This window comes from Oncorhynchus gorbuscha, linkage group LG04 (genome assembly GCF_021184085.1).
Source record: "Oncorhynchus gorbuscha isolate QuinsamMale2020 ecotype Even-year linkage group LG04, OgorEven_v1.0, whole genome shotgun sequence".
NCBI lineage: Eukaryota > Metazoa > Chordata > Actinopteri > Salmoniformes > Salmonidae > Oncorhynchus > Oncorhynchus gorbuscha.
Genome location: NC_060176.1, coordinates 10,910,451 through 10,933,091, shown reverse-complemented (window position 1 = coordinate 10,933,091; position 22,641 = coordinate 10,910,451). Strand labels below are relative to the sequence as shown.

The window sequence follows — 22,641 nt, the reverse complement described above, 5'->3', positions numbered from 1 at the left end:
TTCAGCCTCTGAAAGGTGGCTGAAGGTTTGGAGACTTTGTACCTTAGGGGGCTTTCATATCAGATTGGTTTGGAGTGTTTTCTTCTTCTGAACTCTGGTGTGTTTTCTCCCTTAGTTTGGAATGGTGTGAACACACTATTCGCAATTTGGTGCAGACTAAACAACACACCGTGGTTTGCTCAAGGGTGGTCTTGGGCCAATTAATTACAACCTGCATAGTCATGAATATTCATAGGATGGCAACTGATTACTTTTTATCTTGACCTTTGGTTTCTAGGGGACATCTAACATTTCAATTTAGGCTAAGTCGGTGCTTGTTCAGTGGTTGTCTAGGACACAGGTTCCACTAGCGGAACCTCCCCCCAACATTCCGCTGAGAAGGTAGTGCGGGAAATTCAAAAATATTTTTTAGAAATATTTAACTTAATATTTCACGCATTAACAAGTCCAATACAGCAAATGAAAGATTAACCAGATGTTTATCTACCCATCGTGTCCGATTTAAAAAATAAATAAAAAGTTTTACAGTGAAAACACAACGGATCACCACCAAATCCCAAAAAACACAAAACCATTTTTCCCAGCCAAAGATAGTCACAAAAGCAGAAATAGAGATGAAATTAATCACTAACCTTTGATAATCTTCATCAGATGACACTCATAGGACATCCTGTTACACAATACATTTATGTTTTGTTTGATAATATGCAGATTTATATCCACAAATCTTGGTTTACATTGGCGCCATGTTCAGAAATGCTTCCAAAATATCCAGAGTAATTACAGAGAGTCACATCATATAACAGAAATACTCATCATAAACTTTGATGAAAGATACATGTTTTACATATAATTAAAGATACACTTGTTCTTAATGCAACCGCTGTGTCAGATTAATTTTTTTACTTTACGGAAGAAGCATACCATGCAATAATCTGAGACGCGCTCAGAAATACACAACATTTCTCCGCCATGTTGGAGTCAACAGAAATACGAAATTACATCATAAATATTCCCTTACCTTTGATCTTTCATCAGAATGCAGTGCCAGGAATCCTAGTTCCACAATAAATCGTTGTTTTGTTCCATAATGTCCATTACTAATGTCCAATTAGCTACTTTTGCTTGCACGTTTAGTTCACATGTCCAAAAGCTGGCGCCGGTCCAGGCGAACTCGGCCAAACTTCAAAAAGTTATATTCCAGTTTGAATAAACTGGTCAAACTAAGTAGAGAATCAATCGTCAGGATTTTATCATATATATATATATATATATATACAATAACATCTAGTGGAAGGCGTAGGAAGTGCGAACAGATCCATATCTTACTGGGATGTGAATAGGAGGTAAACCAAGGCCCTGTATGTCCCCAGGCACCCTCATTTGTTGACTTCTGTGATTGAAAAAGCCTTGGTTTCATGCATGTCAACATCAGAAGCCTCCTCCCTAAGTTTGTTTTACTCACTGCTTTAGCACACTCTGCTAACCCTGATATCCTTGCCGTGTCTGAATCCTGGCTCAGGAAGGCCACCAAAAATTCTGCGATTTCCATACCCAACTATAACATTTTCCGTCAAGATAGAACTGCCAAAGGGGGAGGAGTTGCAGTCTACTGCAGAGATTGACATGACTTTGCAGGCTTACTTTCCAGGTCCATACCCAAACAGTTCGAACTACTAATTTTGAAAATTACTCTCTCCAGAAATAAGTCTCTCACTGTTGCCGCCTGCTACCGACCCCCCCCCCTCAGCTCCCAGCTGTGCCCTGGACACCATTTGTGAATAGATCGCCCCCCATCTAGCTTCAGAGTTTGTTCTGTTAGGTGACCTAAACTGGGATATGCTTAACACCCCGGCAGTCCTACGATCTAAGCTAGATGCCCTCAATCTCACATAAATTATCAAGGAACCCACCAGGTACAACCCTAAATCTGTAAACAAGGGCAGCCTCATACACGTCATCCTGACCAACTGGCCCTCCAAATACACCTCCGCTGTCTTCAACCAGGATCTCAGCGATCACTGCCTCATTGCCTGTATCCGCTACGGAGCCGCAGTCAAACAACCACCCCTCATCACTGTCAAACGCTCCCTAAAACACTTCTGTGAGCAGGCCTTTCTAATCGACCTGGCCCAGGTATCCTGGAAGGACATTGACCTCATCCCGTCAGTTGAGGATGCCTGGTCATTCTTTAAAAGTAACTTCCTCACCATTTTAGATAAGCATGCTCCGTTTAAAAATGCAGAACTAAGAACAGATATAGCCCTTGGTTCACTCCAGACCTGACTGCCCTCGACCAGCACAAAAACATCCTGTGGCGGACTGCAATAGCATCGAATAGTCCCCGCAATATGCAACTGTTCAGGGAAGTCAGGAACCAAAACACGCAGTCAGTCAGGAAAGCTATGGCCAGATTCTTCAGGCAGTAGTTTGCATCCTGTAGCTCCAACTCCAAAAAGTTCTGGGACATTATGAAGTCCATGGATAACAAGAGCACCTCCTCCCAGCTGCCCACTGAGGCTAGGTAACACGGTCACCACCGATAAACCCATGATTGTCAAACTTCAACAAGCAATTCTCAACGGCTGGCCATGCCTTCCACCTGGCTACTCCAACCTCGGCCAACAGCCCCCCCCCCCCCCCCTCCGCAGCTACTCGCCCAAGCCTCTCCAGGTTCTCCTTTACCCAAATCCAGATAGCAGATGTTCTGAAAGATCTGTAAAACCTGGACCCGTACAAATCAGCTGGGCTTGACAATCTGGACCCTCTATTTCTGAAACTATCTGCCGCCATTGTCGCAACCCCTATTACCAGCCTGTTCAACCTCTCTTTCATATCGTCTGAGATCCCCAAGGATTGGAAAGCTGCCGCAGTCATCCCCCTCTTCAAAGGGGGGAGACACCCTGGACCCAAACTGTTACAGACCTATATCCATCCTGCCCTGCCTATCTAAGGTCTTCGAAAGCCAAGTCAACAAACAGGTCACTGACCATCTCGAATCCCACCGTACCTTCCCCGCTGTGAAATCTGGTTTCCGAGCCGGTCACGGGTGCACCTCAGCCACGCTCAAGGTACTAAACGATATCATAACCGCCATTGATAAAAGACAGTACTGTGCAGCCGTCTTCATCGACCTTGCCAAGGCATTCGACTCTGTCAATCACCATATTCTTATCGGCAGACTTAGTAGCCTCGGTTTTTCGGATGACTGCCTTGCCTGGTTCACCAATTATTTTGCAGACAGAGTTCAGTGTGTCAAATCGGAGGGCATGCTGTCCGGTCCTCTGGCAGACTCTATGGGGGTGCCACAGGGTTCAATTCCCGGGCCGACTCTTTTCTCTGTATATATCAATGATGTTGCTCTTGCTGCGGGCGATTCCCTGATCCAACTCTACGCAGACGACACCATTCTATATACTTCCGGCCCGTCCTTGGACACTGTGCTATCAAACCTCCAAACGAGCTTCAATGCCATACAACACTCCTTCCGTGGCCTCCAACTGCTCTTAAACGCTAGTAAAAACCAAATGCATGCTTTTCAACCGTTCGCTGCCTGCACCCGCATGCCTGACCAGCATCACCACCCTGGATGGTTCCGACCTTGAATATGTGGACATCTATAAGTACCTAGGTGTCTGGCTAGACTGTAAACTCTCCTTCCAGACTCATATCAAACATCTCCAATTGAAAATCAAATCAAGAGTCGGCTTTCTATTCCGCAACAAAGCCTTCACTCACGCCGCCAAACTTACCCTAGTAAAATTGGCTATACTACCAATCCTCGACTTTGGCGATGTCATCTACAAAATTGCTTCCAACACTCTACTCAGCAAACTGAATGCAGTTTATCACAGTGCCATCCGTTTTGTCACTAAAGCACCTTATACCACCCACCACTGCGACTTGTATGCTCTAGTCGGCTGGCCCTCGCTACATATTCGTTGCCAGACCCACTGGCTCCAGGTCATCTACAAGTCCATGCTAGGTAAAGCTCCGCCTTATCTCAGTTCACTGGTCACGATGGCAACACCCATCCGTAGCACTCGCTCCAGCAGGTGTATCTCACTGATCATCCCTAAAGCCAACACCTCATTTGGCCGCCTTTCGTTCCAGTTCTCTGCTGCCTGTGACTGGAATGAATTGCAAAAATCGCTGAAGTTGGAGACTTACCTCCCTCACCAACTTCAAACATCTGCTTTCTGAGCAGCTAACCGATCGCTGCAGCTGTACATAGTCTATCGGTAAATAGCCCACCCATTTTTACCTACCTCATCCCCATACTGTTTTTATTTATTTACTTTTCTGCGAAGCTCTTTTGCACACCAATATCTCTACCTGTACATGACCATCTGATCATTTATCGCTCCAGTGTTAATCTGCAAAATTGTAATTATTCGCCTACCTCCTCGTGCCTTTTGCACACAATGTATATAGACTCCCCTTTTTTTCTACTGTGTTATTGACTTGTTAATTGTTTACTCCATGTGTAACTCTGTGTTGTCTGTTCACACTGCTATGCTTTATCTTGGCGAGGTCGCAGTTGCAAATGAGAACTTGTTCTCAACTAGCCTACCTGGTTAAATAAAGGTGAAATAAATAAATAAAATAAAAGGCGATGAGTTGGAAATCAACCAGCCCCAGAATTTCCACTTCCTGTTTGGAAGTTTGCCTGCCATATGAGTTCTGTTATACTCAGACATCATTCAAACAGTGTTAGAAACTTCAGAGTGTAATCTATCCAATAGTAATAATAATATGCTTAGTGGGGCAAAAAAATATTTACTCAGCCATGAATTGTGCAAGTTCTCACACTTAAAGATGAGAGGCCTGTAATTTTCATCATAGGTACACTTCAACTATGACAGACAAAATGAGAAAAAAAATCCAGATAATCACATTGTAGGATTTTTTATGAATTTATTTGCAAATGATGGTGGAAAATAAGTATTTGGTCAATAACAAAAGTTTATCTCAATACTTTATATACCCTTTGTTGGCAATGACAGAGGTCAAACGTTTTCTGTAAGTCTTCAAGGTTTTCACACACTGTTGCTGGTATTTTGGCCCATTCCTCCATGCAGATCTCCTCTAGAGCAGTGATGTTTTGGGGCTGTTGCTGGGCAACACAGACTTTCAACTCCCTCCAAAGATTTTCTATGGGGTTGAGATCTGGAGACTGGCTAGACCACTCCAGGACCTTGAAATGCTTCTTACGAAGCCACTCCTTCGTTGCCCGGGCGGTGTGTTTGGGATCATTGTCATGCTGAAAAACCCAGCCACGTTTTCACTCAAAATCTCATGATACATGGCCCCATTCATTCTTTCCTTTACACAGATCAGTCATCCTGGTCCCTTTGCAGAAAAACAGCCCCAAAGCATGATGTTTCCACCCCCATGTTTCACAGTAGGTATGGTGGTCTTTGGATGCAATTCAGCATTCTTTGTCTTCCAAACACAACGAGTTGAGTTTTTACCAAATAGTCATATTTTGGTTTCATCTGACCATATGACATTCTCATTCAATCTTCTTCTGGATCATCCAAATGCTCACTAGCAAACTTCAGACGGACCTGGACATGTACTGGCTTAAGCAGGACGACACATCTGGCACTGCAGGATTTGAGTCCCTGGCGGCGTAGTGTGTTACTGATGGTAGGCTTTGTTACTTTGGTCCCAGCTCTCTGCAGGTCATTCACTAGGCCCCCCCATGTGGTTCTGGGATTTTTGCTCACCATTCTTGTGATCATTTTGACTCCACGGGGTGAGATCTTGCGTGGAGCCCCAGATCGAGGGAGATTATCAGTGGTCTTGTATGTCTTCCATTTCCTAATAATTGCTCCCACAGTTGATTTCTTCAAACCAAGCTGATTACCTATTGCAGATTGTTTTCCCAGCCTGGTGCAGGTCTACAATTTTGTTTCTGGTGTCCTTTGCCAGTTCTTTGGTTTTGGCCATAGTAGAGTTTGGAGTGTGACTGTTTGAGGTTGTGGACAGGTGTCTTTTATACTGATAACAAGTTCAAACAGGTGCCATTAATACAGGTAACGAGTGGAGGACAGAGGAGCCTCTTAAAGAAGAAGTTACAGGTCTGTGAGAGCCAGAAATCTTGCTTGTTTGTAGGTGACCAAATACTTATTTTCCACCATAATTTGCAAATAAATTCATTAAACATCCTACATTGTTGTTTTCTGGATTTGTTTTTTCTCATTTTGTCTGTCATAGTTGAAGTGTACCTATGACAAAAATTACAGGCCTCATCTTTTTAAGTGGGAGAACTTGCACAATTGGTGGCTGACTAAATATGTTTTGCCCCACTGTATATTACCATCTTGCACAGAGTAGGAGGCAGTTCACTATTGGCACGCAATTCATCCAAAGTGAAAATGCTGCCCCCTATCCCAATAAAGTTAAATGGGCCAAGAAACCTGGCCAGACGATACCTTCACTGGTAGAGAGCAGACGAAGCCTCCACTGTGAATGTGCTCATATCAGGACTCTAGAGAAGATGTGACGGCTGCACCATCTCTGCTTCTCCTAATCCCTGTTATGCAATCATCACGCATACAAACTACACACCGCACAAATCAAACGCCCCCTGCTGGCTAGATGGGCCTGCCTCCAGTCATCACCGGAGCTGCTGTTACTCCCACTTTGCCTTGGGAAATGGTTTGTTATTGAGGAGAAAACACTTTGTCAAACACTCAAATGCCATGTTGTTCTCGATGTATTATGAGGATGTTTACAATGAGTTGCATCAATTTACTTTTCCTAACATCACCACAATAATGTGTAGCCTAAATCACCCAAATGGCTGCATGTTCCTGTTTTGTGTAAATTGATCATTGTAAGCAGTGAACTCAATTTAACTAATTAACATTGGAGAAGTGGCTGTCTTTCTTTCATCATGTTTATGTCATCTGACAAATGACTTAATTGGTCCCTTTCCTCTTCTCTTCATCTCACCACTTATGTGTCACTGTGTTTAGTTTAATTATTTCCCCCTCTCCTTGTATGTCAGTGTGTCACCAAAACAGAGAAGTTGAGTTGTTTTGTTGGTGAGGACTGACTGATGTAGGGTATATGAGGTGACTATGTTTATGGTGACAAACATGGTGGATGCTGTTGGAAGAGCCACAGAAACACCAGTCTGTCTGTGGTCACCTGTCTGCAGCGGAACAGAGAAGCACTTCAAGAAGCCCATACTTTTATTTCAAATCTCCAATCCCTCCCTATGAGGTTAGCACATGTCTCTAGTGGAGGTCCGGAGGCTTTGGGGGCCTTTTATACAGTTGATTAAGTCAGCTGCAACCTCCTTTATTTAGTTATGCTACTGTTGTAGTGTTTGACAGTTAATTAAGGGTTAAAACCACATTATCCAGTCAACATAATGCTCCTGCTAACAGAGAACGGTAGCGTTGAAGTTGACCCTGTAGATGAGAGAACCTGCATTGTAGAGCACTTTAAGCTGCTCCAGTGAGTCTCCCGTGTCGCATGTTGACATTGTTACTCTTGTATAATTGCATTACTCAATGTCAATTGTCTATATGTTAGTTCAGAGGTCTGGATTGAGTGTTTCTCTGTCTCCGTGTGTGTGTGCCTCCTCGTGCCAGTATTTTCTTTTACAGCGTCACTTGATCTAGGCTAGGGTCTGTGCATCTTCCAGAGTTAACGGGCCATTTTAAGACGGGCCAGGAAGAGGAGCCAAGTCCCACACTGGCAGTAGACAGCCGCTGACACAGTCGCCTGCATCGCCCTGCCTCCCTCTCTCCACCCTGTCGTCCCCCCCCCTCTTGAACTGATCTGGACCCCTGCTGCATGGAGCTCACTAGAGCTTCATGACAAAACATCACTTATAACATCCCAAAGCAGCAGTGTAGAAACAGCAGGAGAGGCCAAGACTTCCAAGTCAGTGTGTGGACTCAACTTACACATGTACCTGAGATGAGGTTGGAGCTCTTTGTCTCCGTCTTACACACTCTCTAAGCTGTGCTGAAGCAGCTCAGCTACCGCTCGTTTTTTATAGTGTGCTTGGCATTCCAGATCACTTCACACTGGGTGCTTGGCATTCCCTTTTGTGAGTCTATTCATCTTTCAAATTAATTAATAGATTATTCCTGTTCCCTAGTAAAAACCATTGTCTGGAAATCACTGCAGGTGACCTCATTGCTGGATCAAGAAATGAAATGGCATGTTTAAATCACGATGGAAAATGTGACGCGGGCCAGGATGGCAGACAGATGAAGGCATTGTAGGAGAGTTTGACTAACCTTTTTGGTCTCTTGTCCTCTGTAGAAGTGGTCGAGTGTGAACAGCCCCCTGTTCCTGCCTCTCATCCCACCGAGGTCCCCAGGGTTCACTGCTGTGGTGCTGACCTACGACCGCATCGAGAGCCTCTTCCGGGTCATCACTGAGATCTCCAAGGTTCCCAGCTTGGCCAAGCTACTAGTGGTGTGGAACAACCAGAATAAGAGTCCCCCTGAAGGTGAGCCCTAGGTGGTATTCATTAGCGCACACGGTAGGGTAACATTTTGCAACAATTTTTTTTGGGGTGGACTAAAATAAGTTTGTTATTGGACAGGTTTAGGTAGTCCCTCTCCATTTTGGTAGATGTTCTTCTGTTTGGTTCCTAGTGAATTACACCTCTGATTCTGACCCTCCCTTCCCCATACTGTTCATTAAACCCATTATTGATTCAAATATTACCCTTAAACAAGCACACCAGCAATAGGAGTTTTCATGAGTTAACCTTTTCAGTGACAACGATGATGCTTTGTTGGATATTCAAAGATGGGATATTAGTGTTCTGTCAGATTGCCTTACTTCATAGCTACCATAGAGTCAAAATATATGTTCTCTGTTTAGAGAACGACTGAAGTTGGCAGAATGATACACACAAGGAATGGGAAAGTGGCTGAACACTCCATGTTAACTGCCAACTTGATGTGAGAAGAAGTGGTTATTTCACCATGCCATGGTTTAATACACAAAATGGAGCTCTTGATGTGTACCAGATGAGTGATAACAGTTTCAGCAGCCAAGACCTGTCTCTCTATAAGTTTAGACCCTGAAAAGCATGACATGCTTGAGGCTGGAGCCAAACATCTCTCTGGCTTTGCTTCATGTTGAGAATCAGGAAACTGGAGCAGCTCCGTGGCATGTTGCTGCCGGTCGGACAGAAAAACATCCTCCTACCCACCCCCCTCGGTGCTGCAGCAGCCACCTCATTCTAACCTTCCGATGTCAACAGGTCTCCTCGGTACTGGCAAGCCAGACGACGTAGAGGCCTTTCATTCATGTTGATATACTGTCCACTACAGACACTCCATCAAACAGTGTGCAGTGTTCTGCTAGTGCTGCCTGTCTGTCCTCCTGCCACAGCCCTCATTTAGAGCCCATTAGAGATGTTTCAGAGTAAGCTGATATTAGTCATTATTTATTGTGGCTTTCGCTCTAATGATTCCTCTTAACAAGGCGATTTAGGTATGCGGCTGTTTATGGCGCCCCTTAACACTGACAGCTCAGGGAACGGCAGGGAATGAAATCTATCCTCTGCATAGAGTTGTGTAATGAAGCAGCGGGCCACTTTGAAGCTCACTCTAATGGCCCAGTGTAGCCTTTGATTAGAGGCGTCAGTGGAGCCTGGCCAGAGCTTTGTGACCCATTAGAATTAACAAGGGGCCGTTCATGGGTCAACTCAGGGTCTCTGCTTGGGATGAGGACGGATTTCCTCCTCATCCTCACAAGGCCTGATTGTGTTTATTTCAAGTGGCCATAAGCTGCCGCCTCAAGTCCTGCGCGTTTGGCATTTTAACAAGGTGCTGCTTGGGAGCCTAAGTCTTGGAGTACTAAGATAAAGTCCACAACATAGAATACAATTCTATCTTCTGCTTCTGACATGCACAGAGATTGTACTGTGTTTGGATGTCATGGATTAATTTCAGTTTATTTGTTCACTCATACAATCTTAGCTTCATGACCTGAAGAAACCTGTTTTTCTCATCGGTCAAAGACAGTTATGGAGCTGCAGAGTATGGAGACAGAGGTAACTACAGGAGAGATGGGGATTGCAGAAGGATTCTGTTTTTCTGTAGTGGAGAGGATCTCCTGGTTAGCCCAGGAAAATGTCCCAAAATGAGAAGCAAAGTAGATGGGCTTCCAGCAGCCAGAAAATGTTTCAGTTTGTGTGTGCAAACCGATACCAAAAGAATAGGCCAGGTTGTACTGATTCAATCAGATCGAAGCTGATTTTGCACTGCACTCATCTCCCTGCTCATCTTTGGAAAAGGAAGAGGGGGGGTGAGAGGAAAGCACTTGAATATATCACAGCAGTTCTCCCGTTGACAGTTGAGTGTGGAGACGTTCAGAGCTCGTCGGTGGGAGCGCTGCCTGCTTGTCAGGCCCCAGTTAGAGCCTTAATGGGGTGACACATTCTGTGCCATCTGTCTGACTGCTCCGTGCCATGGACACTTCCCAAGCTCACTAAACACTACTTTTAAAAAAGAGGAATCTTGGTGGGGGCAGGCTTGCACATGATGCAAGTTGGCGTTGCGATTCGAGTCAGTGATTGTAGTTTTACTGCTAGCGTACTTTTCCACTAGGATTGCCATTTTGAAACGTCTCCCTTGATGGCAACCCAACTCCACTCCTCTTCAACTGAAGTCTAGATGTTAGTTTGACCTAGAAAACTGGCAGTCTGGTTTGATGTCCTAGGTGTAGGTGGGTGATGCAATATATACTGTCAGATTTGGAATGTGTGGAAGTAATTTTCAGTTTACTTAATGTCTTGCAGCTTCTCAAGTAGCACACGATGCTAACTGACCCGTTTGCCAAGGTCTCCATTTGCATTGATAGAATGGATTTCTCTGACCTGTCTGTATAATGTAGTCTTATCACTCATATTCCCTTGGTCTCTGTCCCTCGGTTAGATTCTCTGACCTGTCTGTATAATGTAGTCTTATCACTCATATTCCCTTGGTCTCTGTCCCTCGGTTAGATTCTCTGACCTGTCTGTATAATGTAGTCTTATCACTCATATTCCCTTGGTCTCTGTCCCTCGGTTAGATTCTCTATGGCCGAAGATTGCAGCGCCTCTCAAGGTGGTGCGCACCAAAGAGAACAAGCTCAGCAACCGCTTCTTCCCCTACGACGAGATCGAGACTGAGGCCGTGCTGGCCATCGACGATGACATCATCATGCTGACATCTGACGAACTGCAGTTTGGCTACGAGGTGAGAGAGAGGATACCCTGTATCTCGCCTGGGAGATGTCACCCCAAATGTTTGACCTTGGGCTTAGTGCATTCATACTGGCAGGTAAACGCTGGCCACTTAGTGCTGACCCCAGACTTTAAACTCATCCAGGGAGCTTAAGTCAGCCTCCAGTAGTGGTATTTGTGAGGCGGCTGCCGGGTGCTGGAGATATGTTTGATGTGTGACATATGGTGACAGGCCAGAGCTGATGCTGTCCATGCCTACAAGCCCAGCTTGGCACTCACCTGAAGGCATTTAGGACCTATTGAGACAATTTAGGACAATTTGAGGATAATGACATGAAATGAGAGGCAGGCTGCTGTGGGGAAGGAAGGCTGTCTGGCTCTACTGCTTCTCGCTGGGTCCAATAGCGGGACAGGCTGCTGGGCTCCGGTATCCAGTCTCCACACACGTCTCTGCCCATCACAGAGAGGGCCTGTAGCTTTCATCTCTTTTAAAGTGAACTTTGGGGCTCAAAGTATCTCTGTGATGGCGGTCATCTAGCACTACCTTGAAGAAGGTGAAAGGAGGCTACTTGGAATGTTTTTAGTGTTGCCTAATTCCATTAACTTGGAACTTTCCCCAAATTCCTGGAAAAGCTGTAATTTGTGTGTAACCGTCTCTTTCCCCGCCATGTCCCTCAGGTGTGGAGGGAGTTCCCAGACCGGTTGGTGGGGTACCCGGGTCGGCTCCACCTGTGGGACCACGAGATGGGGAAGTGGAAGTACGAGTCCGAGTGGACCAACGAGGTGTCCATGGTTCTGACTGGAGCAGCCTTCTACCACAAGGTTAGCCTCAGACAGAAGCCCCTCCTCCCTCTGTCCCCCTGCCAGGCCCAGTATGGGGAGGGGGCAGGGTTAGGATGGAAGAGTCATAGGTGAGGTTAGGTTATCTGTCTCACTGTCAACCAAAAGCTTTCCTTTTGATTCAAAGCAAATACTTCTGAGAAAACACATCCTTCTTTTCAGAGGTTAGACTCATTTATCATGTCACCAGTGGGATGACAAATGTATTTCAGTATTTATATCTGCTTGTAGTTTCCACTGCTTGCTGATTTTGATGTTGAGTAACACTGGCTTCTTTCCTTTCCAGTACTTTAACTACCTGTACACTTACAAGATGCCAGGAGACATCAAGAACTGGGTGGATGCTCATATGAACTGTGAGGATATTGCCATGAACTTCCTGGTGGCCAACATCACTGGCAAAGCCCCCATAAAGGTACAGAACAGTGCACAACGTTGTCCCACCACCTGAACACAACAGTCCTACCCAACCCATTATGCTGACATTAGGCCCTTAGGGGGTCAAATTCAATGTTGTATGTTCACCAGAGCCATGGCTTGTGTCCCAAATTGCATTATATTCCCTAGAATAGTGCACTACTTTTGACCAGAACCCTATGGGCCCTGGTCCAAATCGGTGAACTTCCTAGTCAATGGGGTCGTATTTGGGACGGAGCTATGTTAATATCTCAGTAGGAGCAGTTCTACAACATGCACCACATAGCAGGAAGCTGAAGGTTGTAACTCTAATTCCAAAGAGGTGGAAAAGTCCCAGAATGCAGAAATATTTGTTTCTTCCAGTCCTGTCCTGATAGAGGCTCTGTCTCTGATCAGTTCTCACCCCTCTGTGCCCCCTGATACCTCCCCAACGCAGTGACTGTCCAGGTGCAGAGACCGCCCCTAAAGCCCAGCCTTAACCTTTCTTATCTGGGTGTCACTGACTGCTACTCCCCCTCTGACTATGTTTTCCCAAGCTCACCAGGGCTCACTCACCCCACCGTCAAAGCCATGCCTACTCCCTCCATCTCTCTGCGCCTGCAGTAGGCTACCCCCCCACCCCACATATCTCCCACACGTCCTCCTCAGAACTGATCTCCTGTCTGGAGTAAGATGGACTGGTGGGGTGGGTGAGACGGAGGAAGGCCATACATCACCCCTTTAATGAGCATACAGCTGTTTCTCCTCGGTATGCAAGCAGCATGCCGTGGCCTTTTAATGACCACTCAGGTATACAGCAGCACAACATCCTCCCTCAGCGCAACAGCCCTCAATCACAATCTGCTGCAACAACCACTGCTGGACCTGCTGTCACAACTAGCAAGACTTCATCTAATGGGTTTATCACATTCTAGAGAACTGCAACTTAAAGAGATATTTTGGGATTTGGGCAATGAAGTCCTTTATCTACTTCCCCAGAGTCAGATGAACTCGTGGATAACATTTTTATGCATCTGTCTCCAGTATGAAGGAAGTCGGAGGTAGTTTTGCAAGCCAATGCTAACTAGCATTAGCACAATGGTTGGAAGTCTATGGTATCTACTAGCATGCTAACAATTGCACTAGAACTAGTTAAGCAACATCCTTCAAAGTTGCTTAACTTTGAGAGACATAAAAACAGTATCCACAGATTCATCTGACTCTGGAGAAATAGATCCCTTTAAGTATCCCTTTAAGCAGTACTGTGATGGTTATAGACTTGTCTCATCAGCACAGGGATTTAATCTCACCACACAGTAGATTCTGTACTGTATGTTTCTTAGTTGTGTAGCAATGGTAGATTGTAAAGGTCCCTGTCCTGGTTCCATTTAGGTGACCCCAAGGAAGAAGTTCAAGTGCCCTGAGTGCACAGCCATTGACGGTCTGTCCCTGGACCAGACACACATGGTAGAGAGGTACGTCCTGCACTGAGCATGCTCATCGCCTAGCAACTCTAGAAATGGTGTGTATATGCCAAATCAATATTCATAGAGGTAGTAGTGGACATACAATATCTGGACGTGTTTTTTTTCCTGTGGTTGATTGCCTCAATGTTAACGCCTGTAACTTCTGTACATTTCCCCAGATCGGAGTGCATCAACAAGTTTGCGTCGGTCTTCGGCACCATGCCCCTGAAGGTAGTGGAACACCGTGCAGACCCAGTCCTCTACAAGGACGACTTCCCAGAGAAGCTCAAGAGTTTCCCCAACATCGGCAGTCTCTGACCGGACAGGGCTGTGGCCCAGCAACCCCCAGACACCCATACATACCCAGTATCTTCTAGTTCAGGGGAGACATAGAGTTTATCTGTCCATATAGAACTATCTGAAGGTTGTTGTTGATCTCTGTAGGGTGGTGTGGGGTTGGGCTCCTGTATTGTTTCCTTTCCTAAATGCTGATTTGAAGTGGTGAGAGTTGAGGTGTGTGCTCATTGGTTGACTAGACAGAATCCACTGTGCGCTGATGAATCCACTATGCGACAGAGATGACTAGTCTGTGTATGTCCACTGCTGCTGTATTCGAGTCGGAGGCCCCGTGGGCTCTTTGGCTGATCTGGGATCAGTGTATATAAATCACAGCAGTGCTAAATTTTAATGTAGCATGGTGAGTCAGGACTGCTGTCTGCCGCTGTCTGCCAAGCACAGGGTGAGGGGATGTGTAATATGTTGAACACCCGTAGAGATAATATATCCCATGTCATTTATCTCGAACTGATGAATTTAAAAAAAAGATAAATAAACATGGAAAAACAAGGTAGTTTAAGAGGGTGCTTCTCGACAAAGGTCATTTCATGGCATGAGCCATTTTTATTTGTTTAGTGTGAGCACTGCAGAGGTGTATGGTCAGCTTTCTCTGCATAGAGGATATATCGCAAATAATATGTACACTATATATTTACTGCCAATTGATCTACTGCTAACACTTTTCAAAAGAATGACCGGTATCTGGACATTTTAATGACTTTTTTTTAAAGTGTTGTTGCTTAATATATAAACTATTGCAGTAACATCTAGTCTGGTATAGTAGGGAAGACACTGTAATTGATGCGGTGACATTGGACTGTCTGCTTCATGGAGATGTAGGCACCAGGTTGTACAACTCCCCAATTCTGAAGTCTTTTTTTATTTTAGTCTTCTGTTAGTCTGTGTAGGCTTGCTCATCTCTCTAAAGGAATGTCCTAAGCATTTCAAATTCAAGTCAGCGCACTTTTTAAGATGTCAATATTGTTTTTGTTTTTTTACTTTCGTAAGGATTGTTTGTGATAAATGTGTCTCTAAATATATTGACTTTGTAAAGAAATTGGAAGAAATACATGCTAAATAAAGATGTTTTTCATGGCCATTTTATTTGCCTGTGATTAGAGAAAGGAACAATGGTGCTGCCTCACTCCAACTAAGGTGCATGAATTGTGCAAACTAAAGTGAAGAGGAAATTCAGCTACTGGAGAACAGGGGAAGTTGATTAGTGCTTGAAAAAAGTTGTCATCGGAAGTGTTCTAGACGTGGGAGACTATATATGCATGTTTAATGGAGTGGTTTTCTCATACACAGGCAGCAGTAGCAGGCCTCTGTGTCTGTCACGCTCTCCGTCCTCCATTCTGATTTGGTGAAAGCCCAAGTCTGACCAGGGCTGTTGTGACAGCCAGGCCGTGTGCAGCACCACTGTTCAGCCTCGCCTGTCACCTGTTAATATACGCTCCCTAATCCACCCTGTACAATGTCAGCAGTTCAAAAGAACGCTGTTAGTATTTTTGTCGACTTCAATTAGCGTGACATTCTTGGGGGTTGTGCGATCTCATTTCAGCCCTCAAGTCTGAAATGCAGAGGGATTTTAGGCTGTCACTGCAACTGATGCAGTCATGAAACATGAGGTAAATATGTAATGCAAGAAGATGGACGTGCTTCTTTTTTTTGGAACCCTCTAGATTTTTATTGATGGCCCTCCCACCCCTCCATCCTAATTATATAGACATCAGTATAAACAGAACAACACCAGAATCCCCAAAATCTCCACACATGTTATTATGGTCAGATGTTACCCATTGCTGAGGATATTGTAAAAACTGCTACTCTTAATGACTCCTCTGAGAGTCTTGCCATCCTAAAAACATCCCCAGTCTTTAAATGTAGGACGTTTCCGTGAGAATAGGAATCGTTCTGCAGTAGCATCATTCCCACAACAGTATAGAAAAATGGTGAAATATTTAGCTCTGACCTCTTTGACTAAATGTGTTTTATTGTTTGTTTAAAGGTCCAATGCAACCTCTTTAATCGCAATGTCAAATAATTTCAGGGTAACAATGAAGTTTCTTAATATGATTTCAATATAAATGGTCAAAAAGAAACAACTTCTTAGCAAAGAGCACCTTCTCAAGCAAGAATTTTGCCAGACTGTCTGGGAGTGGTCTGAATGGAGAGAACTAAACATCAGCTGAAATTGGCAGAGCGGGCTAGAGCTCTCTTTCTTAATGGTCTAACTCATTTTATACCAGGCAGGCCAAAACTCCATCCCACCAAAACAGGCTGAAATTTCAGGCAGTCTTTTCAAACTGACATTAACATTAAAAGGCAATTATCATTTACACTACTTTACAGTATTATTCCAACCTCATCAGGAAATCTATGTAAAACCAGGGAAATCACGTTTTGGACTTGCACTGGACCTTTAAAGAATTGGCGGGAACTATATGAAATCATTCGTGACAATTGAAGCTGCACTTCAATTATCCATAAAAATTGTAGTTGATGCTGTTTTAAAAAATAAGTATGTGATGCACAACCGTTATGCTCTCAATGCTTGTAAAACAATTTTCTAAAATATTATGTAAGTGCAATAACTTACTGTACTATAGTAACTCACACAAAATATATATGAGAACATGAACACAAGTAAAAGTATACCATCGTTATTAAAAAGCCGTACAATATAGCTTAAAGCCACAAAAACCTTTCAAAATACTTGGAAACTCAACAAACCAAGAACACCCACCCCCTTCAGAAGGATCACTCAAAAACCAACCCACAAGTATCTCACAAAGATAACGCAAAACTTTGCATCAAATTAGTAACATTTCAAGGGTCATTGTAAATTACTGTAAATCAGTCCAATTTACATACAAAAATGTTTTACATGCACACACAACACACACTTTTATATTATAAGTATTTACTTATTTTTATTGCCCTGCTTCAGTAGTATTAAAAATGATAGGGGTCGTGTGAAAGGTGACATCACCGAGGCACAGACTGGGACCCCTGCAGGCTACAACAGGATGAGCTGATATACAAGCTGTTTTGCAACAACTTAAATTCTGCATATCTGATCAGTTAAGGCCCTAAGGCAAGCTGTGCCTCGATTAGGGTAGATGAAAAAGTGAACATTTACATAATAACCTGTGATTCATCCAAGAAGGCTTCATATGGGCTTGTACGTTTCTGCAGTCTTTAACACTGAGCTTTCGATTTTGTCCTTTTCAATCAATAGAGAACTGCAGATAACAGAACATGTCTATAAATAAAGAAATTAAAATGTTTCCAAAAACATGACGAAAACGGTAAACAAATCAACTATGTCGACCTGAGCTTCATGTGTGTTTGAGCTCTGAGAAGCACCCAACCCAGCACTATAAACCCTACAAGCCGTAGTCAGAGACAGCTATAGGCCAACCTGAAGCACAGGGCCACTGGCGGCTCTGTCTGTTCTGTCACACAATCCCAGAAAGAATCCCTGTCCACAGATGTCCCAGTGTTAATTAAAAAGGCTACAGCCTGGCTGTGTATGGCCGTAGTGCTGGAGGGGCAGGCATTCGGCCAGAGGAGCGAGAGGGAGAGCCCTAGTGCAGTGTGGGGGCTTCTTTGAAAATGGAGCCATGACAGCTGAGGGGAAGCATGTGCGAGGCATGTTTGTTTTGCATTTATCCCCTGAGCACAGCTGTGTGCACTGTCCTTTTCCTAGAACACCGGAACGCCGTGGCCCGTTCGCCCTCCCAGCAACCCCTTAGAGCGGCCTATGAGAGCACAGGGGCCCCATCTCCAGATCTCAGAGGAGCACCTCCAACCACTGAGAGACAAGCCATGTTGTCAGCAGTATGTTCATGCATTAGACTTGAACTGCCATGTAAAACTGGATCCAATCTGAGTTGTCATTTGGAAAGGGTTTCTGATCCACTGTTTGTAGATGTTGACAGTTCATCCTGGATCGTACATAACACTATATCCTGGCAGAGCTACCTCGTGTAGATGCTGACAGTTCATCCTGGATCGTACATAACACTATATCCTAGCAGAGCTACCTCGTGTAGATGCTGACAGTTCATCCTGGATCGTACATAACACTATATCCTAGCAGAGCTACCTCGTGTAGATGCTGACAGTTCATCCTGGATCGTACATAACACTATATCCTAGCAGAGCTACCTCGTGTAGATGCTGACAGTTCATCCTGGATCGTACATAACACTATATCCTAGCAGAGCTACCTCGTGTAGATGCTGACAGTTCATCCTGGATCGTACATAACACTATATCCTAGCAGAGCTACCTCGTGTAGATGCTGACAGTTCATCCTGGATCGTACATAACACTATATCCTAGCAGAGCTACCTCGTGTAGATGCTGACAGTTCATCCTGGATCGTACATAACACTATATCCTAGCAGAGCTACCTCGTGTAGATGCTGACAGTTCATCCTGGATCGTACATAACACTATATCCTAGCAGAGCTACCTCGTGTAGATGCTGACAGTTCATCCTGGATCGTACATAACACTATATCCTAGCAGAGCTACCTAGTGTAGATGCTGGCAGTTCATCCTGGATCGTACATAACACTATATCCTAGCAGAGCTACCTAGTGTAGATGCTGACAGTTCATCCTGGATCGTACATAACACTATATCCTAGCAGAGCTACCTAGTGTAGATGCTGACAGTTCATCCTGGATCGTACATAACACGATATCCTAGCAGAGCTACCAAGTGAAAGGGGAAATAATGAGGCTTGTGTTAGGGAATTAGAGATGGATTCTCTGCTCAAGGTGCATGGGGTATCATATTTGGCTTCAAATCTATGAGACCTTTTGTTTTGACTTGATCCAAATGGGAACCTTGGGCAAACAGAAAGCCCATAATGCATAAGATGATGGAACACGTCTAGTATTTCTGTCACCTCCGCAAATCGTGACATGGAGCCATCGAAAGCACGGATGCCAGTTTGCCCCCCGCATTGTTCCATGTCCACACTGAGGTGAAGGGACAGGGGATCCGGTTGTTGCCTGGGGGGGTGAGGCTTTGCATGAAAAGAGACAGTGGTCAACATTGATGGCGTTAGTCAGCATTTTATTATCCCCCTCAACAACTGTATAATCTACAAAAACTGCATAATCTGTATAATCTACACTGCCTCTCTGCTGTTCAAGGCTGCCGCTGGGTGTTATTTCTGGCAATGGGACTGGAGGGCACTTTTCCTGTAACTCCCTAGGTGGAAATGTGAGGTGAGGAAATGCCAAGGGAGGAAATGGCATGTCCACTTTGAATCTCCTCCTGCAAACAGAGCTGAGCCTGTCTGGTGCTCTCAGACCTGTAGGCCCCAGCAGGCCTGCTGTGCCTCTCTCTCATACTCACACACACCACTTCCTCGTCCCCGTCCCTCTCTGGCTCAGTGACGGTCCATCAGCGGTGCAAGTAGGGCTCTCTGTCTGCCCGCACTTAAACAAACCTGGATTGATATCTGACATTTAAGTGTTGGAAGGCAGCACCAACCTAAAGTATGCTAGTGCTGACCATGCATACCAGAAACAGTAAGCTACCTTTGAAATGGTTGACCTCTTTCCCAAACTGAAGAATATGACTGATTTTATCAGCATTCCTTCAGTTAGTCTGACAGAGATGGATCGGCTTTGGGCTTGACCGTTACCTACACCCCTCTCCTTGAAGTGAAGCTGACCAAAACGACCTTAGGAAACCCAAATGTACACGCAGACCCAAATCAGGCCGAATGTATGTAAATATGTGAATATCAGTTTGCAGTTTATGTGGTTAGTTGCATTCGCACACCGTCTGACAGAAAGGGACAAGGGATTCTGTGACAAAACCAGGATCAAAATGAATAAAGAAATACACACTTAACATTTAAATACCGGAAAACAAGAAAGTATGATAACACCTGAACAGAAAAAGCTGTTGACTCTCACTAGCAGGTGTGTTAGCAGACGCATCTCAATATCTGTACAAACAGCATTACCTGTATTAACTGAATAAGTGCCGGGATTGGTTCAAATCTATTCAGCTTTTTTTGTTATTTTTGTTGTGTTATAGTTTATAGCTACTGTATAACCAGCACATTGTTTCCAACAAGCAACCAATTCATTTGTCTCTTCAAGGATAGGTCTGATTCTTCATTTCCTGCTTCTTACCTCAAGCTTTGACTACCTGACTGACTGTTGTTCATCTCTGATGTCCACTGGTCTCTCCCATCAGAGACACAAAGTAAAGAAGTTCACTGTCCAGATTTGTTAGTCTCTTTTCTCTTCTCTTCAGCAATTTGCTATGGCTTTTATGGCTTTTATCATCCTTATTATATTAGATTATCAATATTTCTGTTATAGTAGCACAGACTGGCCCCCCTCTCTGCTTTGGCTTGGTTTGGACGTGATGGGGTTCCCAGAGGCCCCTGTCCTGCTGCTGTTGAGGCATCATGTTGCCCAGGAGATGGCTGCACTGTGCTCCTTGGCCTTCATACGCAAGGCGGCGATGCTGGAGGACTTGCGGTCTGGGTCCATGCTGTTCAGATCGTACCCGTTGATCCCTGACCCCATGCCAGGACCCCCAAACAGGCTGCCCATGTGTGTCTGTCCCATGTGACCCCCAGGGTTCGGGACGCCCAGGAAATCAGATACGCCGCTGCCGGAGTGAGGGTGAGGGGTCATACAGGATGTGACTGAGTCACAGGGCACTACACAGCCTGGTACAGGAGACGCTCCACTGCCGCCACCAATCCATGATGGGTTCTGTATCTGAAACGTAGAGAGGGGACAGGGTCACTTTAAATACCAAAACTATGTGGGTGAGTCAGTGCTTCGTTTTTTCAGAAACCCTCTGTGGACTGAATATGATTATTGCAGAATGAAGGATGTGGTGTGTGTTTGACATCCTGTTTACAAACAAAAGAACCAACCGAGGATACTAATGCAATACAGCACAAGTTGTAAAATTATTTATTGTCATGTTTTGCTTCTTCAGTAAAGTTCATCAGTCTACAACGCTCACCCCCCAAAAAATGGTTATCTTGTGCACCAGCTTCCACTTGTCTCTTCCTTGGTATTTCGCCCGGGGCGCTCAATGGCCTAAAGATGAGGTAGACCTTTTATGGTAAAACGCTTTACAAATAGGCTATGAAGATCAAGAAGACTATGATACCCACCATCGTCTGTCAAATCGACTTGAATAATGAATTAACCTATCAACTCTGTGGAGCAACGTTCACATTATGGTCTACTTGTCCATAGCCTGATATTTGAACGTTGAAAACCCGTGCTTCTACACCTGCATTGCTTGCTGTTTGGGGTTTTAGGCTGGGTTTCTGTACAGCACTTTGAGATATCAGCTGAGGTAAGAAGGGCTATATAAATAAAATTTGATTGATTGAAATTTGATATTGGAGTGTTGCTGCAGGTCGGTACATAAGTTGAAGGGAAAGACATTTCCCTCCTACCTCAGTCCTTCAACACCTTGCCTGGCTGTCTTAGAAATCTCCATGCTTCCTGTCACCCTCCTCCACGGACAGAGAGAGAGAGCTGCGGTGGTCAGGGAGCTGATAGGGATGTGGGAGTGGGGGTGTTTGAGATGGGGGGACGGGGTAGTGGTGCTGGAGGCTCGCATGGAGTGGCCAGATGTGCACAGAGCTGCATTCCACAGTATCACACACACACACCTGCCCTCTGACCCTCTGTGCAGATGAATAATACATGGGGGGTGGGGGGGGGTTCTCTGGGTCTATGTGAGGGTGTGTCTGGCCTGTTACTGGAGCCAGCCTGACCTCACTCTCTGGGGGGCAGACAGAGAGAGGAGAGAACAGGAAGGGGAGCTGCCTCATCTGGGCCTGCTGATCTATGTATCACAGAGAAAGGCCTCCCCCTCAGCTTGAACTGCTCTCTCAAATCATTTGTCTGTAACACCCAGAAGATGTAAGTAACCCCACTCTCTGCTCCTCCAAGACCTACCTCACCTCTCCACCATGACAGCTGATAGCTGGTGAGCGTTTTGGCACAAACGGTTGCTGTGTTTCATCCAAGTAGGTGCCACTCATTGGTGGTGGTTGAGGAGAGTTTCCTCTTTACTATGTAAGCATTTTGTTTGAACATTTGAAAAAACGCTATATATAGTTGAAGTTGGAGGTTTACATACACCTTAGCCAAATACATTTGAACTCAGTTTTACACAATTCCTGACATTTAATCCAAGTAAACATTCCCTGTCTTAGGTCAGTTAGAATCACCACTTTATTGTAAGAATGTGAAATGTGAAATGAATAATAGTAGAGAGTGATTTACTTATGCTTTTATTTCTTTCATCACATTCCCAGTGGGTCAGAAGGTTACATACACTCAATTAGTATTTGGTAGCATTGCATTT

General features: G+C 44.7%; 2 protein-coding genes across 3 annotated transcripts in view; one reads left to right on the top strand and one right to left on the bottom strand.

Moving 5' to 3' along the window:
• Positions 1 to 15,352, top strand: part of LOC124033638 (exostosin-2) — a 25,592-nt gene extending 10,240 nt beyond the window's left edge. Inside the window, exons 10-15 of the mRNA XM_046345779.1 lie at positions 8,293 to 8,482; positions 11,062 to 11,228; positions 11,894 to 12,037; positions 12,342 to 12,470; positions 13,844 to 13,926; positions 14,097 to 15,352. Of these exons, the coding sequence (XP_046201735.1) occupies positions 8,293 to 8,482; positions 11,062 to 11,228; positions 11,894 to 12,037; positions 12,342 to 12,470; positions 13,844 to 13,926; positions 14,097 to 14,235 (852 nt within the window). The 3' untranslated portion in view covers positions 14,236 to 15,352. The remainder of the gene's footprint in view (positions 1 to 8,292; positions 8,483 to 11,061; positions 11,229 to 11,893; positions 12,038 to 12,341; positions 12,471 to 13,843; positions 13,927 to 14,096) is intronic.
• The window catches only part of LOC124033639 (homeobox protein aristaless-like 4), a 27,633-nt gene continuing 20,329 nt past the window's right edge, over positions 15,338 to 22,641 (bottom strand). Inside the window, exons 4-5 of one of the 2 annotated variants that reach the window (XR_006838423.1) lie at positions 18,985 to 21,023; positions 15,338 to 18,922 (exon numbers count right to left, since the gene is read on the bottom strand). Coding sequence is in view for 1 of the 2 variants with exons in the window: in XM_046345780.1 (XP_046201736.1) it covers positions 20,703 to 21,023 (321 nt within the window). In the remaining variant the exon portion in view is untranslated. Of the gene's footprint in view, positions 21,024 to 22,641 lie in introns of both variants that reach the window. The other variant, XM_046345780.1, reaches the window with a different exon arrangement.